The sequence below is a fragment of the Chiroxiphia lanceolata genome, chromosome 1, assembly GCF_009829145.1.
Source record: "Chiroxiphia lanceolata isolate bChiLan1 chromosome 1, bChiLan1.pri, whole genome shotgun sequence".
Classification (NCBI taxonomy): Eukaryota; Metazoa; Chordata; class Aves; order Passeriformes; family Pipridae; genus Chiroxiphia; species Chiroxiphia lanceolata.
Genome location: NC_045637.1, coordinates 137,441,614 through 137,461,433, shown reverse-complemented (window position 1 = coordinate 137,461,433; position 19,820 = coordinate 137,441,614). Strand labels below are relative to the sequence as shown.

Below are 19,820 nucleotides of genomic sequence, written 5' to 3'. Positions count from 1 at the left end.
CAGTTGGTCTCATCTCTTCTTTTTACTCCGTGTTGCTGTGAGGTGCATTGTTCTTTTTTGTACTTTATGATCTCTTAAATATTTTTTATGTTTATATTGTGTGGCATCCTTTTCAAATGTGTATTTTATATGTCGAAACAGTTAAGTAGAATAGGCTATTCCATAACCATATGGTTTAATTGGCACAAAAAGATGGGAAGTCTGCCGAGCAAACTGAACTTCCAGGATCATAGACTCAAAATGAGGATGAGATGAGGAAGAAGCTCCAGGAATCAGGAGGATAATAGATGTAGAGCATTTGAGGATTTAATCCATCTTTCTTCTCTCATGATACATCTTCTTCAAGTGATTGCAGCAGTTCAGAGGTCCTGGGCATTCTACCTACTGTATCACCTTTCTTTAAAACAGCTCTCAAGTTCAGAAGGATACAGTTCATCCACTTTTTGACCTGTTATCGTAACATTTTCAAATTAGTTTCTGACATATGCACATTTTTAGATCCATTTTTTCTGTTTCAGGGCTCTACTGTGGCTCGAGAAGCCAGTGACAAAGAAAAGGTATGGTGCATTTCTGTTTCTTTTTCAATTACCTAAGCTGCTAGCTAGTCTCAGAACAAACATAACCAGTGCTGTTTCTGCCCCTTTTCTTTTTTTCTGCTATATTCTTCCCTCTTGAGTTCTACCTTATCCCTCCTTTATCTTTCCTCTATTTTCTGCAGACCTTTGAATAGTGGTTTGCAATGGTGTTGAAATTTCAGAGGTAAGTGAGCCAATCCTCTACCTCCTCCTTTTCCTTTTTTCTCTTCTCTTAGTTTCTTCAGGGCCTGCCCTGTGGTAGGAAAACATCAGGACTTTGTTCTCTTCCCTCCTGCTTCTTCATCTTCTTTCTCTTGTTCTTTTAATATTGATATTTATGGAAATCCCATGTCAGTTAATGGAATGTTGTGACGTGGCACCACGTCTAAAGTGAATGCAAAGATGAACCAAACTTTGAATTGTGAGAACCTCTGGATATGTAAAGCCCATAGAAAGGAGCGAGTGACTGACAGATGTACATGTAGCCATACTGAGAGACAGTCTCCCTCAAATTCTGGGCTGAAGCTTTCCTCTAAAAGCAAATTGATCACTTTATTTTTCTGCACCTTCAACTTCAGTTCATTTGAGACATTTAATATCCTCAAAATCCATTTTTCTTTGAGGTTTTACTGAAATAACCTGATGGTTCTTTAGGAGAGGCTTGTCTAAAGATTCTACAGATAATTGAAAGTGGAACATAGTCTCCATCATCTCAGACTTCTTAGATTTCAAATTTGGGTGAAGGCTAATGACCCTGAGATTAGCCCAGTTGGTTAGAGCACAGTGCTAATAATGCCAAGGTTGTGGGTTTGATCCCCATAGGGGCCATTCACTTATGAGTTGGATTTGATGATCCTTGTGGATCCTTTCCAACTCAGAGTATTCTGTGATTCTGTGAACCTATGACCCTTGTTTTCTTAATTTTTCCAAGCACATTCCTTCTGAATTAGCATGAGATCATTCAACAGTTCACTTAAGAAACTTTATTTTATATTGTCCCCAAATTCCATTCAGATCTTTTTTTTTCCTAAGCATTAGTTGTATCATACCTGCCTCTCTGAGCCTTCTAGAGATCACACAACTGCACTAAGGAGAAAAGGACATGGCAGTAGCTGTCAGCCCTACAGCTCTGGCTGCATGAAAAACTCTGTGCAGAGTTTTTCCATTTTGTCCCAAGGCATGACCAAACACTTAAAATTCTTTTTCCAGCATTAGGCAACTACCATGTCCCAAATGCCAGCTGCAGTTAGGATTGTCAGCATAAGCTCTCTTTTTGCTGTACAGGGCCCTCAAGAACATGTCCTGAATAGTCTCCTTTCTTTTCTTGTCGTCTGTTTTTGTTCTTGTTTAGTAGTGCAACTCTAGTGTTTTTAAAACGGAGGGATTAACCCTTCATTGTCTTACAAACAGTAATTTACGTCACTGAAAACCTCTGCTGGTAGTGCTGAAATAGTCTGACAGAGATGAGGAGGGCAGATTATTTGGATGGGACTACTTCAGGTTGCAACATTAATGCTTGGAATAATAATAATGTAAAATTGAACAGTATTTTGCATATTCAGCTGTACAGGAGCTGATACTATACAGATATTTAGTGCAGTAGTTTTGAGCAGTTTTAGGAATATACCTGATAATAATAAATAGATTAATAATAGTACACACATAGTGCAGTTAATACATCAAGTGAGGACCTCAAAGAAACAGTGGCTTTATTTTGTTCCCATGGAAGTTCATGGCAAAATTACTATTGAACTTGCTTATAGCTAAGTTGAAACTAAATTGTGTAGTTTTGTATAACTGTAAACAACAATTATTCTCTAAATTTAATGTGAAATCATAACTTTGGTAAGGCAAATAAAAATTCCTATCAACTTCACATCTAGGACCTCCTCTTTGATTCTGAGTACTTCTCTAAAAGAAATAATTCTTATCTTGCTATTTATTTTGTGGAACTGCACAAAGCTTATTGATGTTGCAAGCAGACGGTCTGAGGCTTTCAGAACAGCTTTCTGCTCCTCCAACAACAGTGCAATGCAGCAGGGAAGCCACAAGCTCACACTCAGAACAAATGTTTAAGAAAGGGAATTATTGGATAGACTTCTAAGTTCATTGAGGGAACAACATTTTACACTTTAAGAAATACTTCTAGAGATTTAAGCAAGGGAAAAATATTATTTTCCTTATTACTTGGCTTTTGTTAAGTTTTGGAGTCTGCTGTTTGATTTGAAAGGGTGAGAAGAATACACTGCACCTGTGGATTGCAGATGTTCAGGACATTCATTGTTACTATGATCTGAATCTGTAATAGGCATGAGAACATTTACTCCCCTAAGCTACTCAGATGTTTCCAAGGCAGTTTTTAAGGTTAAATAAAAAAGATGTTGTATATTTATACAAATAGACAAGCAAAGTTTTGTTTTGAAACTCTGAGCAGTTCTAAAGGGCTGCTGTCATGAGATATATCTCTACATATGTGTCACTGATTCCAGGTCCTTGAGGATTGTGTTGACCTAAGTATGTAAATGGTCCATAACTGGCAAGTTATACCATGTTTTATCACTTCAATTTTCACTTAAGTAGATGTCATTGTTTCGAACTTTTTGTTTGTTGTCATCTCTGGGAATCTCAAATCAGTCTTAAAGATGTTAAAACAGATGGAAAATTTTGGCTTGAAAAGGAAGGGGGGAAAAAAAAAGACATTTTAGCAAATTCTCTGAAGAGATTTTGGCATCTATCTTAGAAGAAATTGTCCTGAATGATTAAACAAAACCAGACAATCTGAGAACTGTAGCTGGTGTAGTAATTTATTAGCAAATTTTTAGCCAGAGGCAAGTTAAATCATCAATGTATTAATATTATTCTGAAATGACATTAATATAATTTCAATTAATGGTAGCATTATTTAATTACTTATTTTTGAAGGTGTCTATCGCTATTCACATCTTAGAAACAGTAATAAAACAGGAAGCTTTTGGTGCTAAAATGTATGGCTAAGATTTCCAGCAATGCTCTAGGTTTTAAGCAGGCTTTTAAGTAATTCATATTGAATTTCAAATGCCAATGTTGAAGTAATCAAATGATTTCCAGAATATCAAGAATAATATGTTTACTTCTATTAAAGCTGGAGAAGTCAGAAAACAGAAGAGCAAGTCTTTCAGTCACATTCCGATACAGACTGTAAATTTTAGATAAATTACTTTTTAAAGGCAAATTTGGCAAAAATTATGATGCTCTTGAATCTTTTTCCTATCAAACAGCAAGTTGTTATTTACTGAGTTTATAAAGAAGAAACAATTACGCAGAAAGACTTAGTGGACTGTAATATAAGAAATTGGGGGGGAAAGTATGTTTCTACTTTAGTTTGGTAGTGTAAAATAGGTACTAGTATTCGAACATTTTTTTAAATCGGTTTTTAGGAAGAAAAGTTGTCTGGATTGACTTTTAAGAATGGTATTTTTCCATCCTGTTTTCAGTTTACCTCCTGTTTGACCATCTTCAGCTGTTTAATATCCTAATATACTGATGAGAAGCTCTGAAGCTGTCATTTCAGTATTTCATGATAGTCAGTGCAGAGACAAGCTCCATCCCTTGGATTTCACCTTAACACACAATTCCTTTCATTTGTGTTATAAATGATATTTTTAATAATAAAGAAGGCATTGCTTTCTTGGCAACATGTATCATAACATGCACTTACAGTTGTCTTGAATTTTAAATGAATGGTACGTTTCAACAGTTGTCAAATTCTGACAGCTGCTCCTTTTTATTTTTTAGGCTTTAGTTCTCTTTTTATTTTCATTATTTTAATAGTGGGCATTTTCTATTCATTCCTTGGACAATTTTGCCCCCTTAAGTGAAATGAGGATAATGCAGAACTCCCCTGGTGGTCTGCCTGCTCACAATTATGCCATACTTGCAGTAGGACGTTAAATTAGCAGTAACAGCTGAGTCTGCTTGTACTGATAAAAGAACTTAAACATGTTGCTTGTGAGTGAGCAGCTCAGAAGGAAATTTTAAGAAGAAAAATAAAACCTAACTGAACTGATGCCCACCACATTTCATCTTTCTTGAGCAATTTCAGAGATTATTACATGTTTTAAAATTAATCTCAAAGTGGTTGCATTGCCACCTCTGTGGTATGGGTTGTTTCATAAATCAGCAGAAATGCAGAAAAATTGTAGTAAATACAATTGAACAAAGGATTTTATATTCGAGTTTCTCTTTGGAAAAAGATTGCCATAGTTGACAGTTATGTTATATCTTAGTTAAATTGTGTGCAAAATACATAGCTGTGATAATTAGATTGGAAGATGCCACTAGGTGTTAGCTTTGTGTTTTATTTTATATATTACAACATAGAGCAATTAACTGATTTCTGAGAGCAAAGTATAACCTAAGGAAGAAGGGGTTTCATATAGGAGCATCGCAACAAGATCAGTCAGTCTTGACTCAGGTTTGGTTTTTTGGTGGGTTTTTGTTTATTTGTTTTTTGATGTCATTATGTAAAACTTTATTCAAGGTGGATCATTCAAAAGTCTGAGCTATTATTCCCTGCTATTTTAAAATTGCTGATTTCAGAACAGCATGGCTTTACTTATTTCTTTTAGTGATTTCAGTCTGCTTCGTGTACCAGTCTTACCCAACAGACCTGTGAAGTGTCTTAGATTTCCTTGTGAAATGAATCTCAAGGTTGCAAAGTACAGGGATTGTAACTTTCAAAACATCACACTGCCAAGATACAAATAGACATTCAGAGTTCCGATTCCTATTACAGCGTTTAGCCTTCACATGACATCAACCCCATTATTATTTTTCCAAACAAATCACTAGTTTGCCTTTGGTTTTCAGGGGTTTTTTTGTTTAAAAGTCTGTTTTCCATATGCTGAAAAAATAAAAGGGGAATTTTGTGTTGCATTTTCTATGTTGCATGTTCATTTTGCAGCAGGAAGACATTAACACTAGGAATAATTCTGGGTGCGTTTCCCTGAGCATTGAAAAGACAGTTTCTATTTTGGTGCTTTCTTGAATACCTAACCCATCTACAGCATCCAGCACAAGTTTTTTGTCCTACAAAAATGCTTAATTACACAGTTACACGGCTAAAATCATTCCAGTGTTCCCCCTCAAACCGCATTTTGGGGTTACAGCTCTATTTCCATTGCCTTTTACAGACCTGTGATGTCACTGTGGAGCTGCAGACCCATGTTTGTTTAGAAACCCTGGTCTAGGGCAAGGCAAATTGTACAACAAAAGTTTGGTCACAGAAATACTGGAGAGAAGAAGCTGCAGTGTTCAGCCTTCTAAAGGAAGTTATTCTTCCGTGTTGTAGACATAATGACTCCAGACTTTTTGATTCAACTCAAAACTACGTGTTCCAAATTACTGCAAACTATATTTAATATTATCTCCTTTCCCCCCCCCCCCAAATACTGCCTTCCATGTATGCTGGTGAACCCACTATTAAAAGGAAAATAAAGATGTATGTGGGCATTTGCTGTGAAAGAAGCCCAGGGTGTGGACCTTTACTCTTGGCAGATGTTTTATATCATTTTCAAGAGTTATAAATTGTAAGCCAAATTTTTCCATGATTAGCTGTGTGAATAATATGACTTGTGTCTAGTTCCAAACAAAAAATAAGTCTGCTATGCCACATTTCTCCTACAACCTAATCTTTGCCTTTGTTAGGTGAGAAATTCTGCTAGGTTGTAAAGACAATTAGTCTTTTTCCTTTTTCAGTTCAAAACTTACACTGAAACTTATGTAACCTATAGCTGTTTTAGTAAACTGCTTCCAAAATGTCAGGATTAGTGTTAGCTATGACCATTATTTTTGATGTCATGATGCACAAAAAATTCTTTTGGGGAAAAATAATTGCTAATATTCATTACAACACATTAGGCTAGGATGCTGAATTGAGATGTGTTAAGAAATATACAAAAACTATTTCCATGTTGATATAGAAATAAAATTTCACCTGGTACCTACATTCCAAGGGGGTTTTTTTAAGCAAAACAATATCAGTTGGCTCTTACAGTATAATTTTACGTTTTGGATAAGGTTTTACACAGTCTGTCATCTTAGTTAGTTACTAAGAAATCTCTATTGATTTTCGGCCTTTTGAAAGGCAGTGAAATCTTCCTGCCATTAAAATCCTCTGTGACCATGGCAAACTTTGGAATGCAAACCTGAAGTGTGCAAATAACATGTTTTTTTTTTATAAATAAATATTTCATATCTGTAAAACCTGTTGTGCCTTTCTTGCATCTTTAAGTAGGGGATTAAAAACAATGGAGGTGGTTCAGAAAGAAAATCTATTATTAATTTAGTGGAAGTAGTTAAATGTTCATCTCCTGTGCAGCTCTTAAAATATTTAGTTCTTTAATGACAGTAATATGTTCATTATAATGAATTACATTCTAGGAGAATCTTTTTTCAACAAGGATTTTGCTTCATTAGAATATTTGAGACTTCATAAAAAATTAACCATATCAATTATTTCATTAAAGCAAAGTCTCAGTTTTTTCATTCAGATAGTGTTTTAAACTGCCACAATATGATTCTATTTGTGTTTATTTATTTCAGTGCATAAGAAGAAAATGAACATAGTAGGAGTTTTCAACATGAACACATATATTATTAATTTTGCGTAACTACAAGAGCCCCTCCTAGTTGCATATTTCATAGGTCTTAATTCTTAAATTCACAAATCAATTTTAAGACAGGAATTTTGGTTAAAGTACTACTGGAATCACTCTTAGTGTTGGTTGTTATTAGTAATATCTAGGACATAGTAATATATGCAACAGTATCCTAGAACTATTCAGCTTTAAATAAATAGGGAGAATAATATTGCCTAGCACACACAGAAAAAAAATCTTTGTCTAATAACACCTAGAAAGAGGGAAGAGTATAGGCAGGGAGGCATCATGCAAATAATGTGGTGGGGGCAACCACTGGCACATAGCTTTTTAGCTTCAGTTTCTTAGATGGGACCCACTGCTTTTGCTTTTCCGTTTTTCTTCACATGCTTCAGAACTGGCTTTTAACTTACGTGGTTCTACACTTGCCCAATCTTCACAGCTATGGGCATTTGGGTGAAGAAAAATGACCTCAGATAAATATCCTCATGGGGATTATCAAGGACTGGGGAGCCTGCACACAGGCAGTGAAGAATCTGGCTTTTTGGGAGAGCTGACTCACTGCCCTGAACGTCCTTGGGAGTACCCCTTGGGTCTTGTGATGGCAGGCAGGAAATGCAGCAGTGTCAGCTTTGCTAGCTCACTTTTATTAAAAATAGATCAGGGACAAGGTTAAAGTGGAGTATGACACCCACACAACGGGCTTACCAGCTCTACCATCTTCCAAAAAGACATTACTTGTAATTTAAGTTTATTTTTATCAGCGACAGGACTGTGTTCAGTAGCAGAGCCGGTTCCCCCTCACGCTGCCCGCCGGTCTGACTGGCTGATGCTGTGCTCTGCGGGAAGTCTGGCAGAGCCTAGAGACGAACATGCATCTCAGCATCTTAACCACAAGCACATCCTTCCTCTCTGCTGATCCCCCAGCTTTAAACAGCATTAGTAGGGGGTTTTTTTCAGTGTTAATGGGTTTGTTTCGCTTTAACCTCTGCCTATTTTAATAAATAACTTGGATATACTAGGTGGAAAAATAATCTGGGGATTTTTTTTTTTGTGTGACTTTGGGCTAGAAATGAAGGGAACTTGGTTTCCTGCATTCTTTTCATTATTGTTTCATCTTAAATTAATTCATCCAAATCTCCTCTCCATTCTTAAGCATCCCACGCACTGGATTCCATCGTCCGGTGTTGGCAACATCCTTGGATCCACAGTCCCGCCTCTGCAGAATTAACTCTTGTCCATGGGACAGTATGCTCGATTGTGTTTGATAATCTCTACAGCTGTTAGCCTGGAATGCTTATCTGATGTTTCCCCTACTCGTTTGCATCCTAAACCACTTACTGAGTGGAGTAAGGAGGCCAGAAAGAAAATCGATGCATGCTGTGCAGTCATATTGCAGTAAACAATTCATTGTGAGCTTCAAAAAGTGTCCAACACCATTTTTAAGTAAATCAGGCAAGCACTCCAGGATGACTCCTCCACACAACTGGAGTGTGGGATGGGTAAATGGTTATAGCTCCATCTCGGCTGCTTGGGTGGTTTTTTTCCTTTTATTATAAATTTAAATAGAGGATCTCTGTTAAAGGGTATTTTAATATATCAGAATGTTCTAGATGCAACACAGTAATAATTCAGAGCAGCCAGACTAGAATCTTATTTTTTCCAGAGTTCATAGATGTCAGGATGCAGTTTAATTATGGATTCATAACTGTTAAAATGTTACTAATTGCTTAAGTGGTTTTGAGCAGTTATTGGAAGAAAAGGATCGCTTTTCTAAACAAAAGCAGCATTGTGGGTTCTCAAGCAATTCACAAATTCCAGCTCAAAAAAATAAATTTGGACAGTTGGGAAACTGAGTATTTTTGCCACCTCAGTGCACAGCCCAACAGCAAAAAGAACTTTTGGCCATTGTGAAGATCTTAAAAGGGCATTTCGGAGTCCACTGTGGTGCTCACATTTTAATGCTGTGCTTTCCAATATGTACATTTTGGAGCAGAGAAAAGAACTTCTCAGATTCTTTTCCTTACTGTGTCATAGGAAGAAAATAAACTTTATGAGAAACACCATCTCCAGTGAGATTATAAGCAATGTCTGACTAGTTAAACCTAGAGAGGACATTCCAGTAGGCTGATGTTAGCTGCCTTTTATTCCTAGCAGAAGGACTTTGGGATTAAGGGGAAATTATTTTATTCAGAGTATTCATTAGTTCATGGCCATTGATAATTGCAGCACTCATTGTTCTGCAACATTTTCTTTGTAAAGAAAATCTGTTCCCTAGTATTGATTAAAGGTTGGGGGAAGGAAGAAAGGTTGTTCATTGCTCTTAATGGGCTTATTTTTTAAAGTCTTTTGATTGCAGGAGCTACTGTTACTTCCAGTTTGCTTGACCAAATACCCTGAAGGAACTGCTCTTTTGTTTGTTGGCTTGCTGTTTTTTTTGAGTAAACTTCAAGTTGCTGCCCTTTAAAAACAGAGCTCATTTGTGGTGTCTTAGTACTGAATCCAGAGGTTACTCTATCTTTCTTTCCTTAACACTGTTGCAAATCACTTCATGAGAGAGTTGAAGATAATCGACTAATGCTCCAACATCAAGAATAAGAGGCAGTACTCTTCTCTGGCATTTGCCAATTCTAAGCAGAATTTTGTAATTCATGTTCATTTGATGCTTTTCTATATGTATGAGGCGCTTGTAAACATTCACAGTAGCTTTGTAAAATGCAATCCAGTTTGACTTCCTCTAAGATCTGATGCAAGCCCTTTGTTATAAGGTATGGATTGTGTTTTGACTTCATTTATTGTCAGTCACTTTGACAAACCACATCTTGGAAGAAGCTCATGCAAATCATGTTCAATGCAAATCAAGTATTGAGGTAGAGATTTTGTCCTGTCTCCATTTGCTGCATGCCCAGTAAACATATGCATTCTAGGCCATTTCAGGAGGGATAAATTAAGGAAAGAGCTCCACGGGTACAGTTGTGGAGAGCTGCACGTCATGGAGAAGAGGCAGCTCGGTGGTGCCCTTTTGGGCATAGGGGATCTCCAGAGGTGCTGCTGCCAGCAGCAGGGCTGCCTTGGGCTAACAGCTTCACCACACTCCTCTTTGCAACCCCACTCTTACAGGAGTTTTGGTTTATTTTAGGCCAAAGAGCTGCCGACATTCAAAGACAATGATTTTATTAACGATGGCCAAAAGATTCATATTGATGAGAATGACAAAAAGATGTTCCTTGAGAAACTCAAAAAGGATGTTGAGGTAAGAATGTGCCTGTTCACTTCAATATAATTAAAATGTGTGGCAAATTACAGATATCCCGGGAAATCATACCTGTAAGTCATTGATGAAAACTCTTGTTTATAAGACTGTAAGCATAACTGTTTTAAATGAAACACAATTTAAACTTTCAGGAGTTGATCACTGCTTTTGCTGATGTCATAAATGCCTTGCTGCCATAGCTGATTGCCATACATTGTTCCTGCCTTGATGATGTGATGTTAAAATGATGGTACTACTTAGTGCTTAAGCACTTTACAAGCCTAGTACTTCCAAATGCTCCCGAGAGAGGTGAGTGTTGTTAGTTGTATTTTACAGGTGGAGGTGCACCAGAGCTGAGGCCATACACAGACTGTTGTCCACAACAGAGGAGGGGCACTCACAGCCATGCATGTCCTATTTCATATTAGAAATCCAGTTTTAAATCATTCTTGGTATCACAGCAGAGTGCTTCAGTAATTTGTGTACAGCAATTGGATTCATTATCATAATGTAGTCATTTATCTTTCATACAAATTTGTAATTGGCTGAATATAGTAAATACTTAATAGAAAAGTGTTACTGTATGAATTTAATGTAATATAACTGATTTAGTTCAGCTAATAAAAGAAAATAAACATCAGACTAACTCATTCACTCAAGTTGCCTTTAGTTTGCATAGTTGAAAATATTTTGTGTATTTTTTTACTAAACACAGTATTTTGCAGCTTTATACTCAAAGCCTAAAATTTGTTTTCAAGGGAAAGGCACAGACTTGGAAGAGACTTGATAGTAAAATGCGTCTGTGAGTTAATAAGACTTTCAGCTATTTCTGTCAGAAGGGCTCTATGAATTGACTTGTCTAGTTCTTCAGATCTGTATCTCATTAGCTGCACAAAACAAAATACTGTTACTTCAGAATCTACCCAATAATTTGCTTTTGAGTAAGTCTAACTTTCCATCATAGTAACTGAGAAATTTATGGTGGTGATGATGATGAAAACATAAATCTTTTGTGAAATATCAATGTGTCTTTAATTTGTATTTAAAATATTGTGCTGGAAAACTGCTCTATGGATGTTACAGCTCCAGAGATAAGTTTATTTGGGTTAAAATTTTTGCCCTTTTAACATGAACTGCTGTTGCTGTCTAATGCTTTTACAGTGAGTAGATTGCAGATATCTTAAGAGTGTGCAAGGAATGTGGAAGATACTTTCCTACCCCAGGAACTGAATTGTGCGTGATCTTCTACACCATTTACTAGATTGGGAATATAATGACAGTTTCCAGATCATGTATTTAAAATTTATACAGAGAATTGTTTAATATCCATGTAAACCGCCAGTGGGAAGTGGCTCCTGATTTTAACAATGGCAAGCTGTTCTTTAACCTTGTTTTTCTTTTATTGGTTCTTTTGCCCTGGTTAAATATACACACTGATATACACACTTTGTACCCGATGTGTAAACACTCACATTTCACTACAATGAAAAGAAATACACAACACTTAGAATATGATTATCTTATCACATAGTATTTATAGTTACATATATTATGGAATAGTATTCTGAGCTATATTACTTTATATCTGTTCTTGTTTGTCATTAAGTTTTGTTTCTATATTTCTCTGTATATTGCTTCTCTATTTCTCTCATAATCAAGTCATAATGTTCCCTTCCGGTGTTCAAACACAAATACCTATTGCTGCTGTTTGGATACAAATACCTATTGCTCTGTTTTCCCACCTCCTGTGTGGTGTCTCATGTGTCCTAAGAAAAGGCATGTATTTTTTCCCTTTTAAATCAGATTATCTTTTCCTTACGCTGATCTCCCTAAGTCTTTTTGCTGTTTAGCAGTAGCACACTTTTTTACAAGAGCCATTCTCTTCTAATTTGCAGTTCACTCTTTTTTTCCCTGAGTCTGTTCCCTTTTGTGCTGTTCTGTGTGAGTATTGGTAGAATTTTTTCCTCTATTTACCAAGTGCTTAATGATATACCTGGAGTTCTTCCACACCATTGCCTCCAGTCTCATCTGTTCATGTTGCATATTGTTGTACGTCATCTCTTCAGACTTAGATCCCTTCTAGTCTTGTGAAGAGTCTTTTGCTTTATTATATTGAAATCATTAAAAAGCAATTTCTTCTTAAAACCTCAATCTCACAATGTTTCTGCTAGTACTAGAATTAGAGTCACTTTGTTATCTCTGGTTCGTCTCTTCTTCTCAGAATCAGGATTTTGACAAACTGTAGTTTCTCATTACCTAGTAATTTATACTCATCTCTTTCATCACCATCACTATCGCTGTTCCAAAGTCTGGCTTAAATCCTTTCTTCCCTGATCTGCTCTAACTTCCTTTTCATAATCATTTAGAGTTTCTAAAAACTGAAATAGTTTTTATTTTCAGCCACTTTCTCTGTATACCATAAGCATGGACTCCACAAGTTTATACAGCATCATTTCATGTCTTTGTGGTGTAAAACTTCATGGCTTTCCACTGCAAGAATATTTGAACACTTTTTCATGATTCTTTAATGAGACTTAAAAGGAAGTAAGGGGTCAGATTCAGCACCAGATCAAAGCACACTGTACGCCTGATAGCACAGAGGCTGGTCTGGAAATTGAGTGCTGTGTGCGGTTTTGGGCACCACAATATAAGAAAGGTAAAAGGCCATTAGGGAGCATCCAAGGGGCTACAAAGATGGTGAGGGTCTAGAGAGGAAGCCATACCAGGAACAATTGAGGTCACTTGGTCTGTTCAGCCTGGAGGAGACTGAGGGGAGACCTCATTGCAGTCACAACTTCCTTGTGATAGGAAGTGGAGGGGCACTTGTCTGTGGTGACCAGACAAGTCACCTTGATCTCTTGTCTGTGGTGACCAGTGACAGAACTTAAGGGAATGACCTGAAGTTGTGTCAGGGGATGTTTGTTTTGGATATTATGTCCAAGTATCCCAGAGGGTGGTTGGGCACTGGAACAGGCTTCCCAGGGAAGTGGTCACAGTATTAAGCCTGACAGAGTTCAAGAAGCATTTGAACAACGCTCTTGGACACGTGGTGTGACTCTTGGGGTGGTCCTGTGCAGGGCCAGGAACTGGTCTTGATGGTCCTTGTGGGTCACTTCCAGCCCAGTGTATTCAATGATTCTAACTGAAACACAAGACAGGAGTGACTGTCATCGGCTTGCAAGCACACTGGTCTTCACTACACAAAAAACTTTTCCTTGAGGATTTTGGGAGAGTGGGCTACCATATAAGTTTCAACTTCTCTGCATGCTGTTACTAAGTCTTAATCAAGTATCTCTTTGCTGGCTTTATCCCTTAATCCTCTCTTTTGCTCTCTCTTAGAAGTGCCTGTTTTCTTAACTGATGACACCTTTGTGTACCTTCTGTCTGTAAGTGGAGCTTATGTTTTTCAGTGATACTGATAGATTGCTTATTATCACTTCCTAGTTCCTTGCTCAGTTAAAACTCATGGACTACAGCTTGCTGGTTGGAATTCATGATGTTGAAAGAGCTGAACAGGAAGAAGTAGAGTGTGAAGAGAATGATGGAGAAGAGGAAGGTGAAAGTGATGGGACTCACCCTATTGGAACCCCTCCAGACAGTCCAGGAAACACGCTGAACAGCTCACTGCCTTTGGCTCCAGGGGAATTTGATCCAGCTATTGATGTTTATGGAATAAAATCCCATGAAAGTAAGCAGAAATAAATGTTTGTGTGTTAAGATGGTTTGATTCTTGCATCAGAATCCTAAAGTCTTTACAACCATGTAAAGGCAAATATAAACTGCAAAATAGAAGTTCGCTTTGCAGAAAAGGAAATTTGCTCTTTGGTGCAGCAGAAAGCAGAAGATCTTATAATGCTTAGATATTCAGTTTCAGCAATTCTTCACCAGTTAGTTCATGGGTTTTTCATCCCTTTCAGGAAATCTAGTATCTATAATTGTTCCTTTTCTGGCAGATAAGATATCACTGTTAAATACAGTCTAGAAAGAATGAGAAAAGCAGTATTCCAAGTTATATTTCACTTCTTTGATTGCTTTTTGAAAATTTGTACACTCATACCCAATTTCTGTGTTCCAGCTAAGAAAGTTGTCATAAGGAGTGCGTAAGAAGCCTGAAACTGGGTTTGATATTAGTGTGTGAAACTAAATAAAACTAGTTACCTGTGGCTGTTCAAGACAGGAAAGTTATCTACTTGTTTGTTTTTTTCATAAGCTTTGAATAAATACAAGGGTTTATTCATAAAGAAAATATGATCATATTTGTTGACCCAGAAGCATTACCTTTCAGATAAAACTTTATAGTTTTTACACAAAGGAAGATGAAATCCATATTACTTTAACTGAGCAATAATTCCTATTTCTGTATGCTGGTGTTTTATTTTACTCATTTAGAGAGTTTTGCATTATATATGAATGCAGTTAAACTCTCAGTTAAGGACAGCTTGAGCCTGTGGTCTTCACAGATCTTGATTCTGACTGACATTGACCTGTCTTAGATTGAGTCTTATAAAGTCTCCTATGTTAGAGGGAGGACTCGTTATTAAGATGTTTCCAAAGTCATTGTTACGACCCTGTGTTTGCCATTTGCAGATGCACCTAGGAAGGAAGTTTACTTTATGGCCATTATTGACATTCTTACTCATTATGATGCAAAAAAGAAAGCTGCCCATGCTGCAAAAACGGTAAAGCATGGGGTAAGTATCTGGTTGTCTTTTTCCTCTTACTCCATTTATATTCATGCATTTTTGTTGCTTAGTGTCCTGATATAGGACAATTCAGTAGATCTAGGGAAAGGGCAAATAGATCAGAACTTTTTGCTAGTTTAATGTGCAATTAAAAAGTACAAAGTAACTGCTACAGCTTACATACTGAGAGTGGAACTCCTTTTTCAGCCATGTGCATAGCTTTCTTACTCATAAAGAGCTCTAGTGAGATGCCTTTTTAGGACTTTGTCCTAAATTTGTGAGATGCAAACAAAGCTGTTCACCACATTATGAAAACTGTCATAAATCTTATTTCAGGTGCAGGACCTTAGTGATGGTTTCATTATTTAGGACAGCCTATTGAAAGTTAGTTCTTCAGCGTATAATGTGGCTCACTCTACAAGACTTCTTCAGGGAAAAAAAAAGTACAATTTGCAAAATTCAACATAAAATGTACATATTAAGTACTCAGAGACTGTTCAGTGAAGACTTCTGTTTGACTGCCTTGAATTTATTTATTTTGACTGAAATTTCTGCTTAGCAGCAGACACCAAAGAACCATGGTGAAACAGCCCAGTTTTCTAAATTAATGATTTATATCTACCATTATCACTCCTGTGGTGATTTCAGGTTCAAATTTCATGAACTTTTTAAAAAGAGCATATTCATTCATGAGGCTAAAATCCCTTCTCTGTCCAAGTATCTAAAGGGTCAGGGCATGTGAGGAGTTTTAAGCAAAGGGCTCAGGGCTTTTTATTTACAGTAGAGAATGATGTGACCTGCACAAGCCTGTAGAAGGTATTTTTTTCCTCTCTAAAACAATGCTCTCATTACTCTCTCTGCTCTCGGGGCAACTGAAAGTTGACGCAGACCATATGCAGCCATTATCTGGCAATTATTACTTAACCTTGAATGTAGCAGACTTCAAAAACTCACACTTCTGGCTTAAATAAGGGATAGAAATAGATTGTGAATAACAACTATGATTATTAAAGCTGATTGTGATTAGAACCTACTGCAAAACATTACTTTCATACAACCATTTTGTTTGTTTTGCTTTCTCCACCCTTAGCCACGTGATGCTGAAGTTCATTCATTAATTGCATGCATGCAATTTACCCCTTTTGGTAAACAGGAAAAATATGAATAAAAATGTGGCTAAGGCTCTGTAAACCCCAAATAAAAATATAGATTAAATCATTACTTCATTGAAGTAGCAATTGTACAGCTTATTCAATTAGTCCAGGTTTAAAAGCATATATGTTGAAAAAATGTTAGTAACTGTTACCATATATTTCAAACCAGGTTATTTAATATTCAGATAACAATATATGTTACACAAATGTTGACATGCCAGATCTGAGTGTGGTAATTCAGTCTTCTCTATATGAAGGCACTGCTGCTCCAGAGACCAGAACCTGTTGGTGAATCATTGGATAGCATGGTTAATTGTGCAGTAAAAATTCATATAGGAGACTGAAGTACAATGAAAGTAAAGAGAAGTATGGAAAGTAAAAAGAGTATGTTTCAGAAATGGAGGGCAGGTGTTACAGTGGTGAGAACCAAAGTATCACTGTATTGGTGTGAACCCTAAAAAGGCATCAGTAAGATTCTGCTTGAGGAGCATTACAATTTGTATTTCTGGTATTCTGTATTGTCTGGTTCTGAGACTACACGTGAAATTTACTGTAACACCCTCGGTGACAAAACATTAAATAAAACACTGGTTCTTCCTTCTTTCCTCTCCCCTCCCGATTCTCTGTATAGGCTGGTGCAGAAATTTCAACTGTTAATCCTGAACAGTATTCAAAGCGATTCTTGGACTTTATTGCCAACATCTTGACGTAACCTATCATGTTACATAGGACAGACACAAGACCTGGGGACAGCAGCAGTGGCTACAAGTGTAGGGAAAAAAAGGAACTCAGAGAAGCGCTCATCTTGCAGAAAGCAACCCCTTTGTTTACATCTGCTGGCAAAGATGACTGAAGTGGGGTGGAGTACTCGCTTTAACAGCTGCCTGATATTCCCAGCATAGTTCTAGCTATTTCTGACTCTTTTGTGTGTGCAAAAAAAAAATATAAAATAATTTCAATAAATAGAACAGCTTCCTCAGAGTGCACTGTGACAGATACTCTGATGCTACCAGCTGAAACGGAATAAAAATGAGCAAAGAGGTGTGGGGTGGGGGTGGGGAAGAGTAAATGCATGTTAAATCTACAATATTGATATCAAGTTGTAAACTGTGGATCAGTTTATATTTTGAACTAAAAAGATACATGACAGTATTCTTCATGATGATGATGATGATGATAATGACAATAATAATGATCTTACTGCGAATGTTACACTTATACCCTGCACACTGGCACTCCTTAAAAAAGCAGCTGCAATAGCCCTTGGTGCCAGAGGCTTTTCCCATTTGGTTCCTAGCAGTTGTGGTTTTTCCTTTTTTTATCTTCCTCTCCTGTTTTTGTCTTCTTTTCAGCACATTGCATCAGGAAGTTCAGCCTCTCAGAAGTCTGAGAGTTGGCATCTCTTATCTTACAAAGAGCTGATGTAATTCATGCTGTGTACATTTTTGCTATAGTAAACTTATGTTAAGGGAAAACTTTGCTTATTTCACTTTGTTACCTGAAGTTTTCATTTGTTTTATATTCTTGCAATATAGAAACTAATAATAATGTTACAAGTGTAAAAAAAAGCTTGTCTGAAGGAGCGCATAGTTTTGGGCAATAGTAGCTCCATCTTTCACCCCTCCTGAAAGATGTGCACACTGATAGAAATTCCATTCACTTGTAATTTACTGGGAATTTGAAGTTTAAATGCTTATGTTGTACTATTGAAACAGCGGTATTTTATTATAGATTATCCCTCAAAAAAATGAACCCTGAATTTTACTGTTTACATTATTAGGAAAGCAGGGATATTTCTGAATTTCAGAGCCGTGTACAATATATGACTTTTGAGTTTACATGTAAAGTTATTTTGCAGTACAAATGAAGTAATCTTTGTCATCTTCCAAGAGGTAATGTGCAGTAGTGTACTAAAGTGAATGTCTCGCTCTCACCTTCGTGATAGACTCTTTTACAATAAAATAAGAAAGGATATTTCAGAGGGATTTTTCCCAGGATTGTCTTTCAGCATCAAAATTACCTGTCCTACCATTTACTCAAGTTTGATTGTATAGTACATTGCCTGAAACTGTGCTGATCATGTTTAACTTGTTTAAAATTTTTAAACAACATTGTATTCTTTCTCCTCTTGTATTTTTCCCTGAAAGACTCCATGCTTGAAAGAGACAAATTTACATATGCTTAAAAGTTTATCTACTTATACACTGTGCTAAAGCTGTGCCTTTAAAATTTCTTTATTGAAACTGTTAGATTTTGTAGGCAATGTAAGAGAAGTCAAACCTCCCCGTCGTTGTTTATAAGTGGGATCAGGAGTGCCAGCATGCCTTCTCCATAACTAATGTCAGTGCTGTTCAGCCTGCAACTGTGCGTAACTTACGTAGTGGTTTACTTCAGAGGAGCCTATACAATAGCAACCCATTACACTCTCTTCAGCGGCCAAAGGCAATACTATCCCTGTTGCTGTGTACTAATTTTTTTCTCCTTTCCCCAACCTTTCCCACAGGATTTTTTGTTATGTTTGACTTAGTGATGTCTGCAGCACTGTAATGTATGTGTATACTTTTGTATTGTATGTATTTAAATAAGTTGGTACTGTGGCTTGCCTTTTTTTTTTTGTCCTCTCCCTATACACCCTGGTTGTCTATGTTCTCTCCCAGGTTTCATTTTCTGAAGCATGCTGTGGCTTCTGAAGGTATGAGGCCACAGGGAGACCCTCAAGTGAAAATAAGGTACACACACTTGGAGTACATCCTTAATTGCGGCCAACAAGTGTACATTTTTAAACCATTTTACACATTTACAATGAAGCATTCTTTTTGTCTGTGTAGCATTTTTGTCATTCGTTCTTGTTGATAAACTGTTTATTTGGACAGGGCAAGGAAGACTCATTATTGTGTATGTTAGTGCTTAGATTACACTCCAAACATGAGCAAGGCTTTATAAAATAAAGCACTTTGATGACTCACTAGGTAAATCCTTCGTTCTTGTGTTTCACCTGTGGTTTTGATCGCTTACAGATGGATTTTGGATGTTAAATGCCTGTATTGCAAAGGGAAAAAATAAGACAAAACTTAAAAAAACCTGGAGTAACTTTGCTAACTGTCATCTTATGCTAAACCAGTTTATTTAAAAAGTACTTGGGAATAAGCCCAAACTTTCATGGGAAGGAGGGAGGGCCTTCTAGAATTTCAAGGCTTTGACTGTCAGGGCTTTCAGAGCATGATACAGACCACGCTCCACATTATGGGTAAATGGCAGAAAAGTGTCTTTTTGTCTTTATTCTGACTTGACTTTTAATTCTTTTAATACATTTGTCACTTTTCAGTTTATTGCACAGGTGTAGCAAGACAATATTTTCAGCAGTATTTTTACCTGTACAATACACGACTGACTTAAGGTAGATATACCCCAAAGGCAAGGTGGCTGAGGAGAGCTATTCTGTTGAAAGTAGGTGAAGTGATAGAGAGGGGAGAGATTCAGCTTCTTAATTACTCACTTACTGATGTCTCTAGTATTAA

The 19,820-nt window shown here is 36.8% G+C and overlaps 1 protein-coding gene across 4 annotated transcripts in view; it reads left to right on the top strand.

The window, feature by feature from the left end:
• Positions 1-19,276, top strand: part of PIP4K2A (phosphatidylinositol-5-phosphate 4-kinase type 2 alpha) — a 105,203-nt gene extending 85,927 nt beyond the window's left edge. For 2 of the 4 annotated variants that reach the window (XM_032696828.1, XM_032696854.1), the window contains exons 6-10: positions 519-557; positions 10,353-10,466; positions 13,911-14,154; positions 15,054-15,157; positions 16,934-19,276. In XM_032696828.1, coding sequence (XP_032552719.1) covers positions 519-557; positions 10,353-10,466; positions 13,911-14,154; positions 15,054-15,157; positions 16,934-17,014 — 582 coding nt within the window. In that variant the 3' untranslated portion in view covers positions 17,015-19,276. The remainder of the gene's footprint in view (positions 1-518; positions 558-10,352; positions 10,467-13,910; positions 14,155-15,053; positions 15,158-16,933) is intronic. The other 2 variants (XM_032696845.1, XM_032696837.1) reach the window with 2 other exon arrangements.
• The last annotated feature ends 544 nt before the right edge of the window (positions 19,277-19,820 follow it).